Source organism: Rhinatrema bivittatum, chromosome 2 (genome assembly GCF_901001135.1).
Source record: "Rhinatrema bivittatum chromosome 2, aRhiBiv1.1, whole genome shotgun sequence".
NCBI lineage: Eukaryota > Metazoa > Chordata > Amphibia > Gymnophiona > Rhinatrematidae > Rhinatrema > Rhinatrema bivittatum.
The window spans coordinates 296,923,191-296,947,354 of record NC_042616.1 but is presented as its reverse complement, the minus strand read 5'-3'; the positions used below and the strand labels follow the sequence as shown (position 1 = coordinate 296,947,354).

Here is a 24,164-nt window from a genome sequence, read left to right as displayed (position 1 = left end):
TGGAGTTGATAGTGGCTCTTCAACTTCTTTGAACTATGTTCACAATTTATGCAATTTGCAAACCTTACAATGCTGATTAATAAAGTAGCATAGCTGCCATGTTAGTCTCCTTGGATTAGGAGAAATAATAATAGTCAACAAATAAGTTGTAGATAGTATCTTTTTATTGGACTAATGTAATATATTTGCAACTAGCTTTTGAGACCTATGCTCCTTTCATTGGTTCAATAAAAAGGTATCACCTACATTTTTTTGTTGACTTTTATTTTTAAGTACTGTGAAGTGGAGGGGTAGCCTAGTGGTTAAAGCAACAGGCTGAGAACCAAGGAAACCAGTGTGACTTGGGGAAGTCACTTTAACCTTTGATGTCTCGAGTGCCAACTTAGACTAAACTCCCTGGGGACAGAAGCATACCTACTGTACCTGAGTATAATTCACTTTGAGCTACCTATGAAAAGGTATGAGCTAAATCTAAATAAATACATGTAATGACTCCAATAAGCACTTCTGGATACATGGGATATTTGTATTTAGGATTTTAAGGCTATACATTCAAAGTCAAATAATATTTACCCCATATTTGGGCATGGAGGAGAGGTTGTTTGTTAATTTGTGGGTGTGAAATGTTATACACAAGAAAATCCTAGAATACCTTAAGGGTCCAGATGCAGAGATCTAGCCCGGTCCACCTTACAGCCAGACAACAAGGAATCGTAGTCTGGAAGGAGGCCTCTGGGAAGATGTATTTCCAGCCAGGCCCAGAAGGGAAGAGGAGGCCCCTGGGAAACAGAAGGAACCTTTGGGAAAGCCCAGACCAAGAGACTGTAAGCTGGGATACTGCTTCTTTTGTTTATAAGCTGTGAAGATATGCAGAGTGTTTTTCTGTTGTGAGTTAACAAAGTCCCTAAATATTCAGCCAGAGCCTAGCCTGTGTCTATTCTCTGGCCATTCTGACTGCACATGGTGCCACAGTGGGCTATTCACAGCAGTACAACAATGGCAGTGGTGATTGTGTCACCATCTCCCGGGCTGAAAAAATTCTACACAGAGAAGGTAAAGCCTAAAAATAAAATTCCATTCTAAATCTCACAGGTCTTTTGACCTTTTCATTTTCTGATGCATTGTTTGCCCATACTTGAAATTCAAAGAGCAATAAAAAGAAGAGAAAAGGTTGCCCATCTCCATTTATAGAGCTTCAAACTCCCATAATGATATTATAGTACAAACAGCTAGAGAAGGCATAGATGAATGCCATGGACAGGGTGTCTGTCCTGTCCTGAGGCCAGTTCTGTTCAAAATCTTTGTGAGTGCTACTGCGGATGGGTTAGTAGGGAAAGTTTGCCTTTTTCTTTGCAAGCGACACTGATATCTGCAACAGAGTGGACACCTCTGAGAGAGCAGGTAGAATGAGATGTGATCTAGAAAGCCTTTTCATTGCCATTGACCTCACGCATGAAAGAAAAAGTCCTTCCTGGGTGGGCTAGACCCCACAGCAGGAGGGCAAAGGGTAGCAGGCCTGAGAAATGTGCTCTGTGGGCTGGGAACCCCTAATCTAAATATTGTGTCTGATTCAGGAGACCATGCCTCTAACAGGGTATTGGTAGTCTAGAGAGGCTACCAAAATGGTATAAGGTCTGCACCAAAATCCTTATGAGATGATACCTAAGGACTTAAATGTGCACCCCCTAGAGGAGAGGAGAAACAGGGAGGAAGTGATGGTAGTTTAGGGTTAAATTTTGTAACCTGGTCATATGCACGTAAGTGGACTTTTGAAAATTGTCCTGGAGATTGTTCATATTAAAGCATGCACAGGAGGGATTCTGCAAGTACTTTTACCCGCACTCGAAAGAGGCACTCCAGAGGGTGGAGTTGGGATGGAGAAACCATTTAAGCGCATCCTTTTGATTTTTAAATGTTTGCTTATAAATGTGTGCTCCTTAGCAGGTGTAAATGTGTGTGAGTATCGCACGCTGGCATCTGCAGGCAGCTAGTAATTTTCAAAAAGGGTTTATGTGTGCAAATCCACTTTGGAAATTCAGGCTAAAGTCTGCATTTTTTACATGTAAACTTTAGCCCTAAGTGGGCTGTTATAAAATGATCGTCCCTGATTCCTGGAAGCTAGGAATAATGCAAAAGAGGCAAATCTTTATCAGAGGAAAGAATCTGTCAGGTCTGTCAGAACAACAGTGTGATGCTCCGAGGGGATACACTTAGGAGCAATAAGATTAACACGCAGGCATTTGGTTTGGATCCATCCTTTGATTCTTTTATACGGTTAAGGAAAAAGAGACAATACAGTAGAGGCATGATAAAGATGTACTTTTCGAGTTAATCTTCTAATTTTCAGTCTTGTTTTTGATGAAAACCCATGCAAAAATATTTTACAATATTACATTCGCATACTGGCTGATTTCAGAGTTTATGGCTTCAATTAGTGCATCAAAACAATTAAAAAAGAAAGACAGGAACATAGAATGAGGCATTGGTTAAGGCCCATAAGGCATATCCAGTCTGCCCAAGTTCACTTCTGGTGTAGTTCCACAGAATAGGCCCCAAATAAACTCTGGCTTCCCCCTCACTTCTTTAAAACTAGGGATCCTCTGTGCATATCCCACACTTTCTTGAATTCTGTTACTGCTGGGACTCCATTCCATGCATTCGCCACACTTTTTGTGAAGGAATATGTTCTGTTAGGTGAAGGAATGGGGTGAGCCACAGGGGCCAAGGCGCCACCAAAATTTGGGCCGATAAGCACAATGCATCAGTGTCAGTGACTCCTCCCTGCTCCCACAACCTCCCTCACTACAGTTTGCTCATGGTGGAAGTTAGATCTTAAATATGCAATCTCCGCCTTGAGCAAGCAAATCTAGGCCCTCTTTACAGTCAGCCTGGACCCATCTCTTTAATTTGATAATGCCAGATCTGTTTTCTCTTCCTGCCTCATGGATTTGCCTTGCTTTGGGCTGACAGGCCTGCCCTTCTTTGCAGCCTACAGACCTGCCCTCCCTTGCATTAATTCTCATCTCTGCAGACCTGCCCTGTCTTGAAGCCACTGCAGCTGCCTGACCTGCCTTTACTGCTGCTGCTGCTGCTGCTACTTGGGCCTGCGTTGCCTCCGCTGCAGTGGCTTTAGTGCTTCTAAGAGACCCGGGGGGAGGGGAGGGTCGCAAGGTTAATTTATGGGGAGGACTGGGAGAACTGGATACCTGGAGAGTAGGGGTGGAGGGGCTGAGGCTAGAGTAAAAGACAAGAGAGAGAGAGAAGTGGGAGTCAGGGTAAAGAGAAAAAGAGGAATGGATAGATGTAGGGGAAAAGAGAAGGGAAGCTAAAGGGATAGGAGTAGAGGTTGAGGACAGGGGGAAAGCAAGATCGAAAAGGGGGCTGAGGGGAAAGGATGGGACAGGGAGTGAAAGCAAGGGGGAGAGAGGGACTGAAGGGAAAAGAGAGAATGGGGAGCGAGGTGGTGTGCTGCAGGGAGGATAGGAGAGAGCTGGGAGTAGGGTTGCCAACTGGCTCCAAATTTTCAGGGCAGTTTAATACAGTTCTGGTTTTACCCCATTGCATGCTGGGACTTATTCTGATTTCCCTATTGCATTCCCTCAGAAAATCAAAACTATAAGTACCTGCATGCTAGGGAGTAAAACCAGGACTGGATCAACCTGCCCTGAAAATCTGGAGCCAGTTGGCAACCCTAGTTGGGAGCAGTGGAAAAAGGACCAGTGAGAGGGGGAAGAGAGGAAAGGACTGGGGGCAGAAAGAGAAGGAGGCTAAGGGGAGAGAAAAGATACTTGGTTGTTTTTTTTTTTTTTTGGGGGGGGGGAGTTCGCTGTGGGTGTTATGTTGGGTGCACCAAGCCGTTGTCATTTTTCTTGTGTGTGCAGATGAGGAGGGGGAAGTATTATGCCTGGGTCACCAAGTCTTTATTTTATTTTTTTGTAGGAGAGGGGTAATTATTTTCAAGCTGCCCAGGTTTTCTTAGTCTTCCTACAGCCCTCTCCTCTCTTTCTGCCCCCAGCCCCTTTCTCCTGTTCCCAGCTCTTACCTCTCACAATCACACTAGGGGAATAGTTGAGGTCAGAGTTCATGATGATTTGAAAGGCCCCCCCCCCCCCCTCCAAAGTAAAAAAGCTTTCTCCTACTGCTGATTCTACCTAAACCACAACCAAAAATATCACAGAAATAGAACGTAAGAATAGAGCACCTCTCATGTTACTCAGTAAACCAATGTTTTATTTAACGTTCCGTTTATTAGAAATCCTTTTAGGACAAAAACAAGAAATTACATTTTGTACACAACTGAATTAAGAAAGAAAGTACAAATTAACATTGATATTTTCAAAAGAAAGAAAAAAAATCCTCTATTCTACCAGTCGACCAATTATAAGAACATAAGAACATAAGAAATTGCCATGCTGGCTCAGACCAAGGGTCCATCAAGCCCAGCATCCTGTTTCCAACAGAGGCCAAAACCAGGCCACAAGAACCTGGCAATTACCCAAACTCAAGAAGATCCCATGCTACTGATGCAATTAATAGCAGTGGCTATTCCCTAAGTATAATTGATTAATAGCCATTAATGGACTTCTCCAAGAACTTATCCAAACCTTTTTTGAACCCAGCTACACTAACTGCACTAACCACCTCCTCTGGCAACAAATTCCAGAGCTTTATTGTGCGTTGAGTGAAAAAGAATTTTCTCCGATTAGTCTTAAATGTGTTACTTGCTAACTTCATGGAATGCCCCCTAGTCCTTCTATTATTCAAAAGTGTAAATAACTGAGTCACATCTACTCGTTCAAGACCTCTCATGATCTTAAAGCCCTCTATCATATCCCCCCTCAGCTGTCTCTTCTCTAAGCTGAACAGCCCTAACCTCTTCAGCCTTTCCTCATAGGGGAGCTGTTCCATCCCCTTTATCATTTTGGTTGTCTTCTCTGTACCTTCTCCATCGCAACTATATATTTTTTGAGCTGCAGCTACCAGAATTGTACCCAGTATTCAAGGTGCGGTCTCACCATGGAGCGATACAGAGGCATTATGATATTTTCCGTTCTATTAACCATTCCCTTCCTAATAATTCCTAACATTCAATTTGCTTTTTTGACTGCTGCAGCACATTGAGCCGACGATTTTAAAGTATTATCCACTAGGATGCCTAGATCTTTTTCCTGGGTGGTAGCTCCTAATATGGAACCTAACATCGTGTAACTACAGCAAGGGTTATTTTTCCCTAAATGCAACACCTTGCACTTGTCCACATTAAATTTCATCTGCCATTTGGATGCCCAATCTTCCAGTCTTGCAAGGTCCTCCTATAATGTATCACAGTCTGCTTGTGATTTAACTAATCTGAATAATTTTGTAACATCCGCAAATTTGATAACCTCACTCGTCGTATTCCTTTCCAGATCATTTATATATATATTGAAAAGCACCGGTCCAAGTACAGATCCCTGAGGCACTCCACTGTTTACCCTTTTCCACTGAGAAAATTGACCATTTAATCCTACTCTCTGTTTCCTGTCTTTTAACCAGTTTGTAATCCACGAAAGGACATCGCCTCCTATCCCATGACTTTTTAGTTTTCGTAGAAGCCTCTCATGAGGGACTTTGTCAAACGCCTTCTGAAAATCCAAATACACTACATCTACCGGTTCACCTTTATCCACATGTTTATTAACCCCTTCAAAAAAATGAAGCAGATTTGTTAGGCAAGACTTCCCTTGGGTAAATCCATGTTGACTGTGTCCCATTAAATCATGTCTTTCTATATGCTCTACGATTTTGATCTTGAGAATAGTTTCCACTATTTTCCCCAGCACTGAAGTCAGGCTCACTGGTCTATAGTTACCCGGATCGCCCCTGGAGCCTTTTTTAAATATTGGGGTTATATTGGCCACCCTCCAGTCTTCAGGTACAATGGATGATTTTAATGATAGGTTACAAATTTTAACTAATAGATCAGAAATTTCATTTTTTAGTTCCTTTAGTACCCTAGGATGCCTACCATCCAGTCCAGGTGATTTGCTACTCTTTAGTTTGTCAATCTGGCCTACTACATCTTCCAGGTTCACAGTGATTTCGTTCAGTTTGTCTGACTCATCACCCCTGAAAATCATCTCCAGAACTGGTATCTCCCCAACATCCTCACTAGTAAACACGGAAGCAAAGAATTCATTTAGTCTTTCTGCAATGGCCTTATCTTCCCTAAGAGCCCCTTTAACCCCTCTATCATCTAATGGTCCAACCGACTCCCTCAAAGGTTTCTTGCTTTGGATATATTTAAAAAAAATTTTATTATGAGTTTTTGCCTCTAAGGCCAACTTCATTTCAAATTCTCTCTTCGCCTGACTTATCAATGTTTTACACTTACCTTGACAATGCTTATGTTTTATCCTATTTTCTTCAGATGGATCCTTCCAATTTTTGAAGGATGTTTTTTTGGCTAAAATAGCCTCTTTCACCTCACCTTTTAACCATGACGGTAATCATTTTGCCTTCCTTCCACCTTTTTTAATGCACGGAATACATATGGACTGCGCCTTTAGGATTGTATTTTTAAACAATGTCCAAGCCTGTTGAACACTTTTAACCTTTGCAGCTGCACCTTTCAGTTTTTTTCTATTTTCCTCATTTTATCAGTTTCCCTTTTTAAAATTTAGTGTTAGAGCTGCAGATTTACTTATTGTCCCCCTTCCAGTTATTAGTTTAAATTTAATCATGTTATGATCACTGTTGCCAAGTGGCCCCACCCCCGTTACTTCTTTCACCAAATCTTGCGTTCCACTAAGAATTAAATCTAAAATAGCTCCCTCTCTTGTTGCTTCCTGAACCAATTGCTCCATGAAGCAATCATTTATTACATCCAGGAACTTTATGTCTCTAGCAAGTCCTGATGTTACATTTACCCAGTCAATATTGGGGTAATTGAAATCTCGCAAGTAAAACTTTGACGGGAATTAAACCTTGCATTTTCTAAGTTCAGGCACAATAACCTTTTGATGTGGATACAGTCCCTGAAGCAGCGCAAAGCGAAACGTACGTCGGACTGCGCAAGCATCTTTAACATCAAAAGTTCATCCTTTCAAAGCCATTCCTGAACAACCTTCACCTGCAAAGCGCGGTAGCGCGGCAGACGAAATCGGAAGCGCGGAGGCGCTCAGCACAAGTAAGGAAACATCATCTTTCGGAAGCGCGGTGGCGCTCAACACAAGTAAGACAAATACCGTCCTTTATTACTGTTAACACCGTCACATTTAAAATTATTTTAATAATAAAAAGAAGAAAATACAACAAGAAAAATATTAAAAAGAAGAAAAAATTGATTTAATAATAAAGCGGCATTTTGAGGAATTAAAAACTGTAAGGGACCGATGATTAAATATGACCCGCTGTGGTTGACAGCTTGGCTTACTGCCTAATCAACCCTGGGTGGTATGATGGTCCATCACCTTCAATAAGTTCATTGCACAGAAAATTTAAAAAAAACCATAGCTAGCGACGTCTTTTGTGTATAGATAAGTGGAGCTCGTTGCACTCTAACAAATAACTGTTCCTTTTTTGTGGTAATTGAAATCTCCCATTATTATTGCACTGCCAAATTGGTTTGCTTCCCTGATTTCTCTTAGCATTTCATCATCTGTCTGACCATTTTGTCCAGGTGGACGGTAGTATACTCCTATCACTATACTCTTACCCAACACACATGGAATTTCTACCCATATAGATTCTACTGAGCATTTACTCTCTTGTATGATCTTTATCCTGTTGGACTCTATACCCTCCCGGACATAAAGTGCCACACCCCCACCAAGTTGATCCTCCCTATCATTGCGATATCATTTGTACCCTGATATAGCACTGTCCCATTGGTTATCCTCCTTCCATCAAGTCTCTGTGATGCCAATTATGTCAATCTCATCATTTGCTGCTATACACTCTAACTCTCTCATCTTACTTCTTAGACTTCTGGCATTGGCATACAGACATTTCAAAGTGTGGTTTTTGCTTGTTTTAACAACCTGCTTTTCAGTTGTTTGGGATAATTTGGAAATCATTAGCTTTGGTGATTTTGTACATATAGGCATATGAACTATGTTTGCTTTTGATGGAACCTTTCTGTTGGGATGCCCTAACTCTCCTGTTTCATTAGTATCCTTCAAGGATACATTTCTCCGAACCATGCACTGCTGAGTGACTGTCGGCTTTCCCCCTTGTTCTAGTTTAAAAGCTGCTCTATCTCCTTTTTGAAAGTTAGTGCCAGCAGCTTGGTTCCACTCTGGTTAAGGTGAAGCCCATCCTTTCGGAAAAGTCTCCCCTTTCCCCAAAAGTTTCCCCAGTTCCTTACAAAGCTGAATCCCTCTTCCCTGCACCATCGTTTCATCCACGCATTGAAACTCTGGAGCTCTGCCTGCCTCTGGGGACCTGCACGTGGAACAGGAAGCATTTCAGAGAATGCCATCCTGGAGGTTCTGGATTTCAGCTTCCTACCGTTGGTGCCCAAATGTACCACGACAGCTGGCTCCTCCCCAGCACTGTCTATAATCCTATCTAGGTAACGCTTGAGGTCTGCCACCTTCGCACCAGGCAGGCAAGTTACCGGGCGGTCCTCACGTCCACCAGCCACCCTGCTATCTACATTTCTAATAATTGAATCACCAACTATGATGTCCGGCCTAACCCTTCCCTCCTGGGCAGTAGCCCTGGGAGATTTGTCCTCAGTGCGAGAGGACAATACATCACCTGGAGAGCAGGTCCTTACTACAGGATCACTTTCTGCTACACCAGGGTGATGTTCTCCTACTGGGAGACCTTTCTGATCCAAGGCAGCACTGGGGCTGCCAGAATGGATTTGGGACTTGGCTACTATGTCCCTGAAGGTCTCGTCAATGTACCTCTCTGTCTCCCTCAGCTCCTCCAAGTCTGCTACTCTAGCCTCCAGAGATCGGACTTGTTCCCTGAGAGCCAGGAGCTCTTTGCACCGAGTGCACACATACAATCTCTCACCGGCGGGTAAAAAATCATACATGTGACACTCAATGCAAAAGACTGGAAAGTCCCCCTCTTGCTGCTGGACTGCTGCCTTCATCTTAGTATTATTGAGTTCCTAGTTAAGTTTAGGATACTAAGGGAGTTGGAATGAGAGTACTTTAAATTTACAGGTGAATTTAGTAATTAATCAGCTAGTGTCCTACAAGGGGATAATTAAACTTTCAATAAGGGCTGGTACAATATTATGTTTTAGATAAGACCCTGATTGATTTTTAATGAGAAAGTGTCTTGTGCTTAAAAATTAGGGGTTGAGTGGGTGGGAAAGACAGACACTAGAATTAACTATCTCTGGCTTGTTTATTACTTCAGTCACACACAAACTCTAAAGAATATATCCCTTAATTTCACCGTTCACCAAACTTTTATAAGCCCAAAGATTTCTGAAAACTATACTTACCAATCCTCTTAAACCACGGTTAAATTAATCTTCACTCAGTCAAAGGAGGGATTTGAGATTCGCTTGCGGTGACCTCTGGACTCCTCTCCCGGGGGATGCTGGGAGCAGTATGCAGATGAGCCTTCCGGTCCTCCTCTACTGCAAACCTTGCGGGGCCTCTGGAAGCTGGCGCGTGGAAGTCAATCCCTGGATCGCTTGCGGTGACCTCTGGACTCCTCTCCCGGGGGATGCTGGGAGCAGTATGCAGATGAGCCTTCCGGTCAAATATACAATTCCAGGAAATCAGACCAAAACTTGCCTGAAAAATAGAAGCAAACCTAAACAGCCAATAACTCATTTGAGAACCAAGGAGTTTAAATAGGAGCAAAAAAGATAGGAGAGCATAAGAACATAAGAAATTGCCATACTGGGTCAGACCAAGGGTCTATCAAGCCCAGCATCCTGTTTCCAACAGTGGCCAATCTAGGCTATAAGTACCTGGCAAGCACCCAAACACTAAGCAGATCCCTTGCTACTGATGCCAGTAATAGCAGTGGCTATTCCCTATGCAAATAGCAGTTAATGGACTTCTTCTCCAAGAACTTATCCATACCTTTTTTAAACCCAGCTACACTAACTGCACTAAACACATCCTCTGGCAACAAATTCCAGAGCTTAATTGTGCATTGAGTGAAAAAGAATTTTCTCTCACTTGTTTTAAATGTGCTACTTGCTAACTTCAAAGGAGTGCCCTCTAGTCCTTCTTTTATCCAAAAGAATAAATAATCGATTCACATCTACCCATTCTAGACCTTTCATGATTTTAAAGACCTCTAACATATCCCCCCTCAGCCATCTCTTCCTCAAGCTGAACAGCCCTAACCTCTTTAGCCTTTCCTCATAGGGGAGCTGTTCCATCCCCTTTATCCCCATGCTGTCTTTGCTCCATTAAACCTTGTCTTTCTATATGTTATGTGATTCTGATATTTAGAACACTTCCCACAATTTTCCTGGCACTGAAGTCAGGCTAACTGGTCTGTAGTTTCCCAGATCGCCCCTGGAGCCCTTTTTAATAAGCTCTAATCATGAAGGAAGGGACTGTTCTAGTATCTTTAAAATCTCAGACATATACCTCCTAAGTAATTCTAATGGAATAGCTGTAGTCAACTTGGGAATATGTATGAACCTTGACATACAGCGTCTAATTACATTTTCTAATTTCATCATGCAGATAATTAGGGGTGTGCATAGAACATTTTAATTGTTTTGGTTTTTCATATTGCTTTTTTTTTTTGCTTTGTACACAACCCTAATTTATTCAAAACAAACTAAGCAGCAATAAAAAATAAACAAAACATTAAAACAAAAAAATGGTGGACTTGGACAAAGTTAAAAAAAAGACCGGGACCCCCCTAAGAACCTTCTCTCCTGGAATCCTCAAACCACAGTGTACCCTATTTGCAGTTCTTCAACGAGCAGGAATGGTACCCATTTTTTCCCGCCATGCCTGTCTTGTTTTTTAGAAAGGCTACCGGTCAACCCACATAACTTTACTGAGATATTCAGTGGAATATGCCAGTTATATATTCTACAATATATATCCAGAAAAAGTCTAAGTTATCTGGGCCAGGACCTAGTTTGCGGGAAGGAGGAGGGTCAGAGGGGCCCATGGTCCCCAGCTAGGCCCAGCCTAAGCCCCAGGGCTTCGCTTACGGGTGGGAGGAGGGTTCAGAGAGTCTCTAGGATGCCTTTTTTATTCTTTTTGATGAATGATGAATGTAAAAGGATATCCATATAGGTAGAGATGGTAATGACAACGTCCCCAAGCTAAAGCCAATGTTTATCTTTTGGTTTGAAAGTGCCTTTGTTTAGTTGCAGATAGGGACTTGCTGGCACAAGCAATGAGTCTTGCTGACTTTCAAGCAGTTGTACAGACACTGATATTGTCTACAGTTGATTATTGCAATGCTTTATACATTGGTCTCCCAGTTAATGCACTGCATGTGCTGCAACTGTGGCAAAACTCAGAAGCACGATTCATTTCTGGATGTTCTATAAAAGAACATATCTCCCCCGTGCTTTGCTAGCCGCACTGGCTTCTGATCCAGTCAAGGATATTAGACACAATTGCAATTGTAATGATCTTGGCTGCCGTGTGGCCCTCCTGCCTGCAGGGACTTTCATTGGGCTGCGGTCTGAGCTGCACAGGCTTGCCTCAAAAGCACATAAGGCAGCCCTGTCATGTCTTAAAAGCCTGCCTCACTCACAGCCCCCTGCCTCATCATCGAGTCTCCATTACTCCCTGTTGTGGCAGTCCTAGCATTTTATCTTGCCTTGACTAGATTTCTGTTTTTCTTGTGCCTGTTTAACCTTGTCCCTGTCTGTTTCCTGTCTCATGTGGAGCCTTTTAGTGGCCCTCCTGTCTGTTTGTTCCCCTATCTCCTGCATGACCTCCCAGTTGCTCGCCTATCCATTGGTTCCCTTTTCTCCTGTGGGGCCTTCCATGATACTTTTGCCTGGTCCTTGTTCTTTCTTCCTGTGTAGTCTTGCAGTGCCCTTTTGCTTGTTTTCTGACTTGTCTGTTCTAGTTTCTTCCTTACCCTTCATTCTGTTTCTTTTTTGCTCTGCCCTGTTCCTGCTCTGTGCCTGTCAGCCCTGCCCCTGTCCTGGCCTTGATGTCTTGCTTATCCTGCCCTTGTTTTGCCTTGTTCTTGGCTTTGCCTCTCTGGTGTTTTATCTGTCTGGTCCCTGCCTTGCATTGCCCCCTTATCCAATTTTGCCCTGCCTTTGCTCTGTGCTTATTTTCCCTGTTTCTGTCTCCTTGTCTACCCTGGTTCCTGTCTGCCTGCCCTGCTTTTCCTTCACCTTGGATTGACTTCTCGTTACTGGTCTGGCCTGGCCTGACCTTTGACGTTGCTTCATTTGCTACCTGCCCTGAACTCAGCCTGCCTCATCTCTGCTTGAACTCTTGCCCCATGGGCATCTTCAGCTAAGTCTTACTGGTCACCAGAATCTGCGGGCTCAACCCAAGGGGGAGGCAGAAGACCCGCACTGCCCTGCTCTCGAGTCTTGTACTGTTCCTGCTTGGGGATAACCTTTAACCAGGGCCCGTGCTTCCATTAGGAAAACTAGGCAGTCACCTGGAGTGCCAACATTTTGAGGGTGGCAACATCCCACCAGCATGAGGCCCAAAGGGGAAGAGTCAAAACTGCCAAATAAGGGAGCACTGTGCTGGAACTGCCACCAAAAGGTAAGTTGGGAATGGGGTGTAAATGACCAAAGGTAACCAAATACTCATGCACCAGCCTTATCTTTGACCCACCTTCATGTCCGTGACAGTAACATTGATGTTCAAGTTAATGGCAGCAGTTTCTTGCCCTTGGATAAATGCCCTCTTGCAAATTTATAATTCTACATGGGCATTATGCTCTTCACAGAGAAGGCTGTTGTAAATTCCAACAATTCATCATGCTCAGTTAATTGAGATGAGAGAACGTGTATTCTCCATAGCCACCCCGGTCTTCTGGATCACTCTTCCTTATGAACTGCGAGTAATGAGCTGTGTGAAGACATTTAAAGCAAAGTTAACTCATCTGTTTAGATTGGCATATTCTTTACGAGCTGAGTTTCTTAAGTTCTTCAGCCTCAAAATTTCCCCTAGATTCATCACTCTGCTATATAATAGTGCAGCTGCACTATTGAATATAGCCAGCTATCTTAAAGTTAGTAGCCTAACTATAGCCAGCTAACTTTAGGGCAACTCTTTGGCCTGACCGGCTAAGTCATACGGATAACTCTGAATATTTGAGTTAGTCAGTTAGCTAAGCTGGTTAACTCAACTCCTCTCAGGCATGCCCCTGGAATGCCCCTAACTTATGTGGCTAAATTCTAACCACCTAACTTATTAGTCGGCTAGAATTTAGCCAGATAAGTGACCAAATATTAACTTTGCTGGCTAACTTCTGAATTAGCCAACAAACAAGTTCATTCCTCAAAATGCTTTATGGTGTTAACACATGTGATAATACAATTATCGCATGGCGCAAATGCAAATTTTTTGAAGGGGCGGGATTAATTAAATTGAGAGGCAATATCACACCATGTAATAGCATGCTTTACACTATCACACGGTTTGTAATGCTGGAAAGAGAGAGAAGAAGAGGAAGAGAGAGGGGGAGAGACTATTTATAAGGCCTACCTAGGATTCAACTATTTATATGTCTATAGGAAAGCCAGCTAATATCTTGAGGTAAGGTGGTGGTAGATTAGGTTTTGGGGCCAGTTTTATATGCAGAGTGAGACATATGAACTGTACAGTACACCTCGGTGAAGATTTGACATCATTTGGAGTGAGGAAAGTCTCACAAAGATGAGATTACTACTATGTTCTCTTGCCCTAGCTTGATAGTACCCTGTTATTGAGTCCATCAAACTAGAGCAAGCAGGGATGAGCAGGCCAAAGATTTTCATTTTGGTTTGTTCTGGTCTGTGGGATTTTTTATTTGGGTTTTTTTTTCATATTTTTTTGTTTCAGTTTTGTTTTATTCATGTTCATAATTTGTGCCCATAGTTCCATACTTGCATGCACATCAGTTGTATGCACAATTTTACAATTTGTTCACATAAATTCTAAAGTGTGTGCATAAAGGTGAATTTTAAAAGAGATGCACATGCACAAAATAGCAGATGCTTGTGCAAGTAGTGCATATTCATGCTAGTGTTATTTTATAAACTTTGCACATACATGCACAAGTACTGATGTGCAAATACATTTTTTCATGTAAAAAAGGAGTGGGTCAGAGGCGTTATGGGATAGGGCCAACATTTATGCACAGAAGTTGCGATTTTATAACCTGTGAACGCAGCGCACGTGTGGCTATTACCTGTGCATATTTACTTCTGCTGTTTATCAGGTATAAATCAGAATATAGCCACATAGTAACTGGGTGAGGGGGTCTGGGTAAACTGGAGGAAGTGCAGGCTGAATAACCAGAGGGTTCTTGATGACCTAGATATAGCTTGGAAAATTGGTGAACTAATCGGTAAAACTGGTCATTTCCTTAACTCACACATATTATAAAATGTGATGACTTGGTGGGTAAAAGCCAACAAGTGCTAAGGAAAATATGCGAATAACATTTCCTTGAGCAAATGCTTAAAATGAGGAATATACACATGCACGAATATGTGTAGTTTATTTAATGTGCGCATAATTGCGCAAATGATATAAAATTCATGCACATATGTGCTTGTGCCCAGACATGCACGTATATGGACTGATGCCTGCTTGTTTTAAAGTTACTGTCATAAATGTGCATCACTATGAACTGTGCACATAAAGCTCAAAAATGAATGCAAACAAAAATGTTTGTTCTTATCAAAGAGGCAGTGCTGATTCGTTTTCATTCCATTTGGAATGAACTAAAATTCAGCTTTTTCTTTCCATAAAAACCACATTTGTTTTCAAACCAATGCTCTTCCCTATTGTTCAGTCACCTGTGCAAGGACCACTTCAAAACTAACAAGATTTTCATTCTGCAAAAGTTCAGTCTTCTTGCCAGGATCAAGTAAACCATGGCAACATGACTAGTAAGAGATGTTTTTATTACTTCAGTGAAAGCATATTGATATTCATCTATTTGTTCTTACGCCTGCTTCTTTTTTTGTGAAATTTAGAAAAAGGCTATTTAATTGTAATGAGCTGTGGCAATGAGTCTGCCACAGTAGTTAGCAAACCATAGTAGACTTTGAATTTCTCTTGGATTTGTAGCTATGGAAAAATTGTAGATACCCAACATGGTCTTAGGGTCATGGAGACCCCCATTCTTGGAAAATATGAGGTCAATGTTCAAAAAGATTTGTCCAACTAAAATTGGGACTTAGGAAAACAAACCTGGGTTTTAAATATGTCCCCCACTGACCAGCTTAGCTGGGCAAGCCGTTAACTGGCAAAAATTTAGCCAGTTAAAAAAAAAAGGCAGTGCAGGAGTGTCCTGGAGGCAGGGCTTTAACCTCACCGTGTAATGCTGCTAAGCTAAATTTAACAATAAATCTGATTATGGTAGACAGAAGTTCTAAGTTATCCAGGTAGGTGGTCCATAATGAACATTACCCCGCCACCACCACCATCACTTCAAAAAATTTGTAATTCTGCTTGCTAATGTTATAGTGTGTAATGTTTGTACCTTTTTTACGCCTCAATAAAGAAAATGGAAAAAAAAAATTGTGATGCAAGTGGAACTGATCTCACCCTCTCCCCTAACTTAAACAAAACTCTTAGAAAAAATTCCAACTTCCCACCTGGAACCCCCAAAAGTTTATGCAATGTAGCATGGGAGGAGTCTAATCTTTTACTTCCTCCTGCTCGCTTAATACTTAAGGTGCATTGAGCTCTGACAGCACTTGCATATTAATGTATGCACCTCACATCTTCCCTGATTGGCTTTTCACTGACAACCAAAGGGCCAAACCACGTACAGAACTCAATTCCTCCCAGTTTTACATTGATTTCTAAAGGCTAAGAGAAGCCAAGTACAGGCCCCAATGACCCCTGGACATCTCCCTGAAGAATGCTTCCCAGAGAAGAAGCACTGCTCCTGGACTACCCTCTGTCCTCCCGTCTCCCTGAGAAGGAAACTTCCCCCCAGAGAAGAAAGCTCCACCCTTGAAATCCCAACAACCCCAAAGGAGAAAGGAATCATATTTACATGTGGGGACAAAATGTAATCCTTTATTTAATACTCATTCTTCAATTTCTGATAGGGGACATCTTGATATGTTGATAACTGCAGATTTAGAAGTATTGACCTGAGTATGTGTTAAGTGGGTGGATGATTTGACTGGTATTGGGACCGTGTTCTTGCTCTGTCCCAATCTGTCGACGGGTAGCTGCTCATATTCCAGCGTTGGCCTCTATAATTGTGGCCTCTGCATAATGTTTGTCGGGGTTGATCCCCTGGGGGTAGATCTTCATCGCTCCCCGAAGAGCTATTTGACAAACTGACAGTGTCATGCCTCACTTCCTTATTTGCTCAATCTTTGTTTAACCAAAAATAAATTGGTTCCTTTTTGTAGTCAGCCTCATCTTTGCGAAATTTATTGATCTTACTTAACTTGAGTTCAGATCGAAACTTATCCATTCTTTTGTTAAATTTTTGGAGACTAGAGTCAAAATCAAGCATAGATTGAATCTTTGTTTTTAATTCTACAGATATTTTTTGAGCTCGTTCTAAAATTAATAGCATTAAATTCATGGAGCATTTGTTTATATATGCGACCATTTCTCTAAGAAATCCGGATGATCCGTATATACTTTAGGCTCTTTAATCAAGCATAGACCTCTCGTAATACATTTGTGTTTTAATTTTAAATACTCAGAGTAGCACTATGCAGGTCCATATGGACTAACCATTTCTGTAATGCTGTCAATTCAATCCAACTAGGAGAAAATGAGGATTTTTCTTCTTCTGACAAAAGAGAAATGTTCTTAAGAACCTCATTTAAATGGTCCTGTGATTGGATTTTGTTTGCTGTATTTGTTTGAACTGGGGTATAATGTTTCCTTTCATGCCAGGGAACCAAGGACACACTGTCACAGTGGCTTTTCATTGTCCCTTCTGACATTAATATATTCAGGTCAGCTTTTGAGCACACCTACCCTCCCCCCTCCAAATCTTGCCACAGCTAACGAGACTTTAATGCTAACAGGTGTAGGCCTGACTCCATTTTGCCCTGAGCTACTTTCCCTGGAGTTTTCCTAGTGCCATAAGGACATTGGTTTTGTCTTCTGAAGCTCCTTGCAAGGCTGTGCTGCTCCGACAGCCTTGGCAATGGGGCTACACACAGCCAAAGTGTGCCCATATGAGTAGGTGCATCTTAATATGTAAAACCTTTTCCCAGGCTTCTATGCAAACCTATATGTAGGCTGCCAGAACCTGCACCACCAGGTTCATGTGGTTTTGCACATCCACTCTGGTTGGCCATTTCTTTTTACATGCCCTCCTTCCCTATTTCTCTCCAGGCATTTACATCCTGGGGGTAAGAGGCTCCACAAATGAATTCTCTTCAGAGGTCCTTCCAGGCCTGTCTTAAGGTCCGAGAGCTCTGTGCACTCCCAGCATGGGGAACAGCATGTCTTCATTTTTTACTTTTAGGCAAGCCAGCCTGTCCACATCCCGGGCACTGAAGTTGAGCTGTCTTGCCGATGGGAGGAAAGGTGGCTGATTTGTAATGAGCCCGCCAATGCAAAACTGTAAATGTATGCACTTGAGCATGAAAAATTACACGCATACTAAAATTCTCTTTGCAGGTTCTAAAATACTAGAGCAAATCTGTGCAAACCTCTATATGTGCATATAGGGAGCCGTGCAGTATGTTTGAAAGGTAGGCACCATATTAGTCTCTGACAATCTACTCCTGCACTTCTCAAGAAATCCCTTGTGCAAACTACATTTTGTGAACTGCCTTTCAAACTTCAATCTTTAACACCCTTCTGTTTGCTAAAAAGCTAGCTTTTATTTTCTTTTGGTCAAGGACTATGAACCATGGTCTTTAAGTATGAACCTGTGCAGTTTTAATAGGTTACCACTACTGAGCAAACTGCACACCAATTTGGTGCATCAGTTTCATGAATTTAAATAAACAATGATGTCTTCAGTAGGCATCAAATTGCTCCCTTTTGAAGAACTCAGTTTTAGTGTTGACATTTATAATCTCACTTACAAAATGAAAATATAGGTTTGCAACGATAAAAGCAAGTAAGAAATTATAAATATCTTAAGAGATGAAAGCACGAGAGTCCTTGTTTAGTTGAGCTCCATAAGCCATTTTCACTAAGCAGTAAATCAGCGTAAAAAAAAATTACATTTAATGAGTCAACTGAGCACTTACAACCTGCAAATCAAAGATCAGGCATGCATATGCAGCCCAGTTTCAGCATAACAGAATGGCATATAGGTAGGTATGTAGGAACTATTTTAATGCCAAAATTAAATTCAGCTGATGCATTTCCATTTAATATAATAGAAATAAACTGAGTGTAGGATAGCCAGATGCAAAGGGCATCTTTACGATTAATTATCCTCTTGTTGGAAGTACATATTCTAACGGATCTCTTAGGTACAATCAGCGGGAATATTTTCTGAATTTTAATGTATTTTTGCCACGTACTTAATATACTCATTGTATGAACAGAATTTTAAAAAGGGGGTAGTTTTGGGAACATCTAGGGACGGAACTATTTACATAAAAAAAAGGCTCCAGGACCCTCAGGATGAAAAGGGGTGGGGGCTGATGTAGTCATTTCATGTCCATCAGCTCAAAAGTGGGCATGAGATGCTCCACCTCAAGTGTCTTAAAGTCAGCACGCATCTCATGGACATCTTCCCCCATCATTTGGACAGTGGCTCCCCCCTATCAAACTGCCTTTCTAGATGGTCAAGTCAGTGGTGACCCAGTTCTGTCCCCCAGGTCCTCACTGAGGTCCATGTTTAGTCACTGTCCAGATAGCAAAGATAAACTTACCCCACTAACTTTGGAGGTATATTCAATAGTGCAACCACATTATTGAATGTAGCTGGTTATTTTAAAATTAGCTGGCTAACTTTAGGACAGCTCTTTGGCCCAACCAGACCTAGCCAAATAACTTATCCAGCTAACTGAATTCACAGCCTGCTAAATTCTACCCAGCTAACTTATTATTTGGCTAGAATGTAGCTGGATAATGGCCCAGTTCTCCATTTTTCTGGCTAAAGGGGTTATTTTCTAACCCTATCACACGCGATACCTAGATCGGGGTGGCGTCAGCACCGGAAGAGGAGGAGTTGGGGCGGTGGCGGGGCGGACACTGCGGAAACTTCGCTGACGGCGAAAAGGTAAGGCCCCTTATCGCCGCCAGTAGCGCACCCAATGGCACCACCTTTTACGATGCCGCTATTGGGTGCGAAAGCCGGCAGTGATAACAGCGCAGTGGTGTGATCGCTGCCAGCTTTTGCAGGCCTGCCCCCCGCTTTGCCCCCCATTACCACGCGATTCAGGAAGGCGTGCGAAGAAAGAAAATCCAGCCCTAAATGTTTTTGAATATGGACCTCATAGTTTATTAGTAAGGGAGGGAGCAAAACATAGCTAAATAATAGGAGAGGGAGCAAAACTTAAATCAAAGCAAGTTTTCTAGAAATGATGAGATTACAGGGATGAAAGATTAGATTTCTATCTTAAATCAAAAAATGTCACCTCCCAAGTTATTCAGGAGCTTGTTTTAATTAGACCCATTTATCCATAGCTAACAGGGATGTGCAGGGGAAAAAAAATCATTTTTGTTATTTGGTTCATTTTCGGGAGGTTTTTCCCATGAATTTCACTTCATGGATTACTTGATTCATTTATTTGTGTGAAAAAAAATAAATCAAGCAAACAAAAAAAAGACAAAAATGGCCAACAACTGAAACTGAAGCTTCCTTTCCACCCTCCTGGAAAAATGCCGGAGCCAGGATGCCCCAGCCCCCATTTACCTGGTCTGGTGGGGATCCACTGGCAAGGACTATGCCGTGCCAGGCCCGACACCGTGATCCAACCCAGAGGCCAGGTCCTGGTCCCAGGGCCTCAGCTTGGACCCAGGCCCAATGCCGCAACCTGGCCCAGAGGCCAGGTCCTGATACCTGGGCCTCAGACTAGGCCAGAGCCTAAGCCCAGGCCAATACCTTGACCCAACCCAGAGGCCAGGTCCTGTTGCCGGGGCCTCAACCCTGACCCAGGCCAACCTGACCTGAGGCCAGGTTTCCGATGCCAGGGCCTCATCCCAGACTCAGGTCCAAATCCACAACCTGACCCAGAGACTGGGTCCTGACACCGGGGCCTAGGCCTAGGAACTCCTTTTCAGATCTTCTTCTTTCTTCAGCTTTTCAACATCAAATGACAGTGTCTGCTGGAGTTGCACCAGAGTTAATTAACTCTGGCATATTTATCCCATCAGACAGTGGGATTGCTATACATAAAAATGGCGCTGTCCACTGGGGTAAATGCACCAGATTTAATTAACTCCATTATGACCCCAGCGGACACCGTCATTTGCTTTGAAGAACCAAAGAAAGAAGATGATCTGAAGAGGAGCTCCCAGGCCTTGGCTCTGAGGCCTGGGCCTGATCCTCTGGGTCAGGTCATGGTGTTGGGCCTGGGTCCAGGCCTAGGTCCAGGCACTGGGATCTGGCCTCTGGATCAGGTCATGGCATTGGGTCTGGACTTGGGCTCCGACCTAGACAGAGGCCTTGGCATTGAGATCCGGCCTCTGGGTCACGTCACGTCATCGGGCCTAGGTATTGACCCTGGCCAAGGCGTCTGGACTTGGTCTTCATTGGATACTCTATGGATCAGATAAGGTTGGGTTTTTTTTACTTTTGGAAGTCTCGCTCATGGTCCCGGCATTGTCTTGTGCCTCCACCGAGACCCCGGCATCATGCTCGGGCATAGCCAGTAGCTCCTGCTTTGGGCCTCAGCCTATGCCCTAGTTCTAGGCCCAATGCATTAATTTAAAATGATTTTTTTAATCATTTTTGCTGACCTTCTCTTCACTTTTTCTAGTTTTGTTATATCTTTCTGTAAGGTAAATGTAAAGCTGTCAAATATAATGAATAAGGTTCATTTAATTTTGGGGCCCCCCATTCAGTTTGGAGCCTCTTGAATGAAATGAATTAGCATTATTCGTCATGTTTTGCACTTTCATTTCAAACAAATGCACATCCCTAACATCTAATATGTCCTATATAGTTTACAATGATGGGACAGAGAAGCATTATATTTTGACAGCTTTACATTTACCTTACAGAGAGATATAACAAAACTAGAAAAAGGGAAGAGAAGGTCACCAAAAATGATTGTGTAGATGGATCATCTCCCTTTATAAAGAAAGATATGAGAAGATATGGTAGAACTTTATAAAATTATGTGTGGTGTGGAAGATGTTAATAGGAATGGTCATTTACTCAAGGGTTCCGCAAGGCTCAGCCTTGACGGCCTGATTATTTAATAAGTACATGTCATCTATCTGTAAGCTGCTGGTTGGACTTTGTCCGGGATAGAGACTGTATGCTGATGCCATTCAGTTCTATATTCCTGTAGAATCATCCTGGGTCAAGACAACTACTTTAGTCACAATCTGTCTCTCTGCTGTGAAGCAATAGCATACTCATAATAAACTTGCAATGAATTGGTCAGAAACAGAGATTATTGTGCTTCAGAAATCTAGTGTAGATTTTGTGCCCTCAGCAATCTTTCTTGATAACATGGAGTTGCCAGTTGTAGCCCACACAAGAAATTTGGGCATATTAATTGATGCTAATTTAACACTGGGAGCAAATTAAAGTGGTGGTTCAAACAGAATTTTTTCAGCTTCACTTGCTTTGTGGTCTTAAACCGTTATTGAGTGCTTCTGATTTTTGGACAGTGGTATATGCCTTAGTTTTAACAACATTATTGTAATTCTATCTATATAGGCTTGCTAGTCTCAGATTTTATAGAACTCCTCCACTAGGCTGATTTTAGGGCAGAGTACAAGAAACCATATTTCCCCAGTTCTGTGTGATTGGCACTAGTTTAGGGTTCAGTGGTGAATAAAATGTAAAGTTGCAATGATGGTGCATAGGATGGTCATTGACTCTCTTCCATGGATTATTGCAATGCTGAAGATATATATAATCCAACCTGTAATTTGCATCTGGCACAGAGAGGGATACTTGATGTTCCTCCTGTCCGAGAGGCATGAATGGCTGAGATTTGGGAGAGGGCCTTTAATGTGGTGGTACCCGTTTCGTGAAATTCACTTCCAAAGAGCTTACATTTTACGAGACGCACATAGATGTTTAGATCAATGTTAAAAACGTTCTTATTCAAGCAGGCATTTTTATGATTTTGGGTGGTTTTTAAGTAGTTGGACATATTTGTTGTTTGGTTTTAATAACTGTCCCTAATTTTTTTAATCTCTATTTTATTATGAGTGTTTTTGATGTATGCTTCTTAGGGTGTTGGCAGCAGGAGACTTAGAAATGCATTAATACATAAAAAGTACTCTATCAAATAGTGCTAGGACTGGGGACATTCCATAAAATTAACTTGTAGCAGATTTAAAACAAAATAAGGGATTTTTTAGTCAATGCACAATTAAGCTATAGAGTTTGTTGCCAGTGAATGTGGTCAAGGCTAGTAGTATAGCTGAGTTTTAAAAAATTTGGACAAGTTTTTAGATGATAGGTCCATACATAATTATTAGCCAGAAAGACTTGGGTGTCTCCACCACTTCTAGGAGTAAGCAATATGGAAAGAACTTTCCTATTGGATCTGCTAAGTATTTTCAAGTGACCTGGATTGGCCACTGTCAGAGATAGAATGCTGATGTGCTTGATGGCCCACTGACCTGATCAAGAATGGCATTTCACATGTTCTAAATTTAACCATCTAAAGAAGCAATCTAAATTAATGGAAATGCAAAATTGAGGGTTTTATTTTTTCAGTCTTTTTCCCTTTTCTAAGCACTATCATACACTCTTTAAAACCAATGTCTTTTTTTTTATTCCAATCCATTTTATTGTCATGGGATCCTCCAAATCTGAATCCTTCACATCTTTGCTATTAGAGGTTGTATCTTCAGGGGCAATTGTCCACCTTCTCCTCTAGAGCAACACCATCTAACCTCATTGGCACCAACAGAAAGATACAGCCAGGTTGCCTGAAGCACAGTACACAGCACTATCACTAAATGGGACAGATATATTGGGCCATTTTATATTAAGTAGTTTTAGATTAGAGAGGTAAATGAAGATCCTAACCTCTGAAAAAGATATAAAGGTGGTTTGTTTAAATATCATTTTAACATTTTTCATGGAAAGCCACTGCCATCCTCTTTATAATTTGTTGAGGAATGTTAGTTTCATGACCCTAAAAAAATTACAATTTATTATTGGTTCAAAATGTGCTTCTTTTCATCAACTGCAGAGGATGAAGAAGATGAAGATATCAAAAATAAAAAACGGAGAAATGCAAGAAGAAAGCCAGACAGAAATAATGCTCCTGGCAGAAACACCCGAAATAACGACAGTGAAAATGAGAATGAAGAAGCTGAAAATCCATATCAAAAGAGAAATGCTAAAAGATCGAAACCAAAAGCAGACGATGACGATGAAAGTGAAACAGAGGATGCAACGGCGAATAAGAAAGGGAGGCGGAATAACAGAGGCAAAAATATTGCTAATAAGAAGGAAAAGGAGCAAGAAAACAAAGATAAGCAGAAAGGAAAAGGAGGCGGCCAAAAGAAAGATGATCCAAGCAAGAAGAAGAAAGATAGGTACAACTGTATTCTGTAATTAAATTCTGTACAATTCAGCGTAGAGTTCATATGCACAATACACAAATGGCCCAATTTTAACAGGGTCACGTGCGTAAAAAACAGGGGTTTCTCTGTTTACTTTTGCAAACCTTAGGAATGCATTTTATGATTGCGGGTTATTATTATCCTTCTCTGATACCTACTTTTAGCACTAACACCAGTTACCCTAAGAGTGGCCAGGAGCTAGACTCATCTATTATAGGCAGGTAGGCAGAATATTAGCAGCAAGATCACTAAGATGGTACATAAGGGGTGTGGCAGGTTGGCATGAGGCACCAAGGCCTTCAAGATGCTTTTAGTCATCTTGCCACTCTCATGAAAATTCTGGAAACCCAATCAAAGGCAGATTGATTTTAAAAAACACCA

The 24,164-nt window shown here is 41.9% G+C and overlaps 1 protein-coding gene across 1 annotated transcript in view; it reads left to right on the top strand.

Annotated features, from left to right (window-relative positions):
- The window catches only part of LOC115086117 (protein pxr1-like), a 131,446-nt gene extending 107,560 nt beyond the window's left edge, over positions 1-23,886 (top strand). Inside the window, exon 4 of the mRNA XM_029592638.1 lies at positions 23,408-23,886. Coding sequence (XP_029448498.1) covers positions 23,408-23,775 — 368 coding nt within the window. The 3' untranslated portion in view covers positions 23,776-23,886. The remainder of the gene's footprint in view (positions 1-23,407) is intronic.
- Positions 23,887-24,164: the final 278 nt, after the last annotated feature.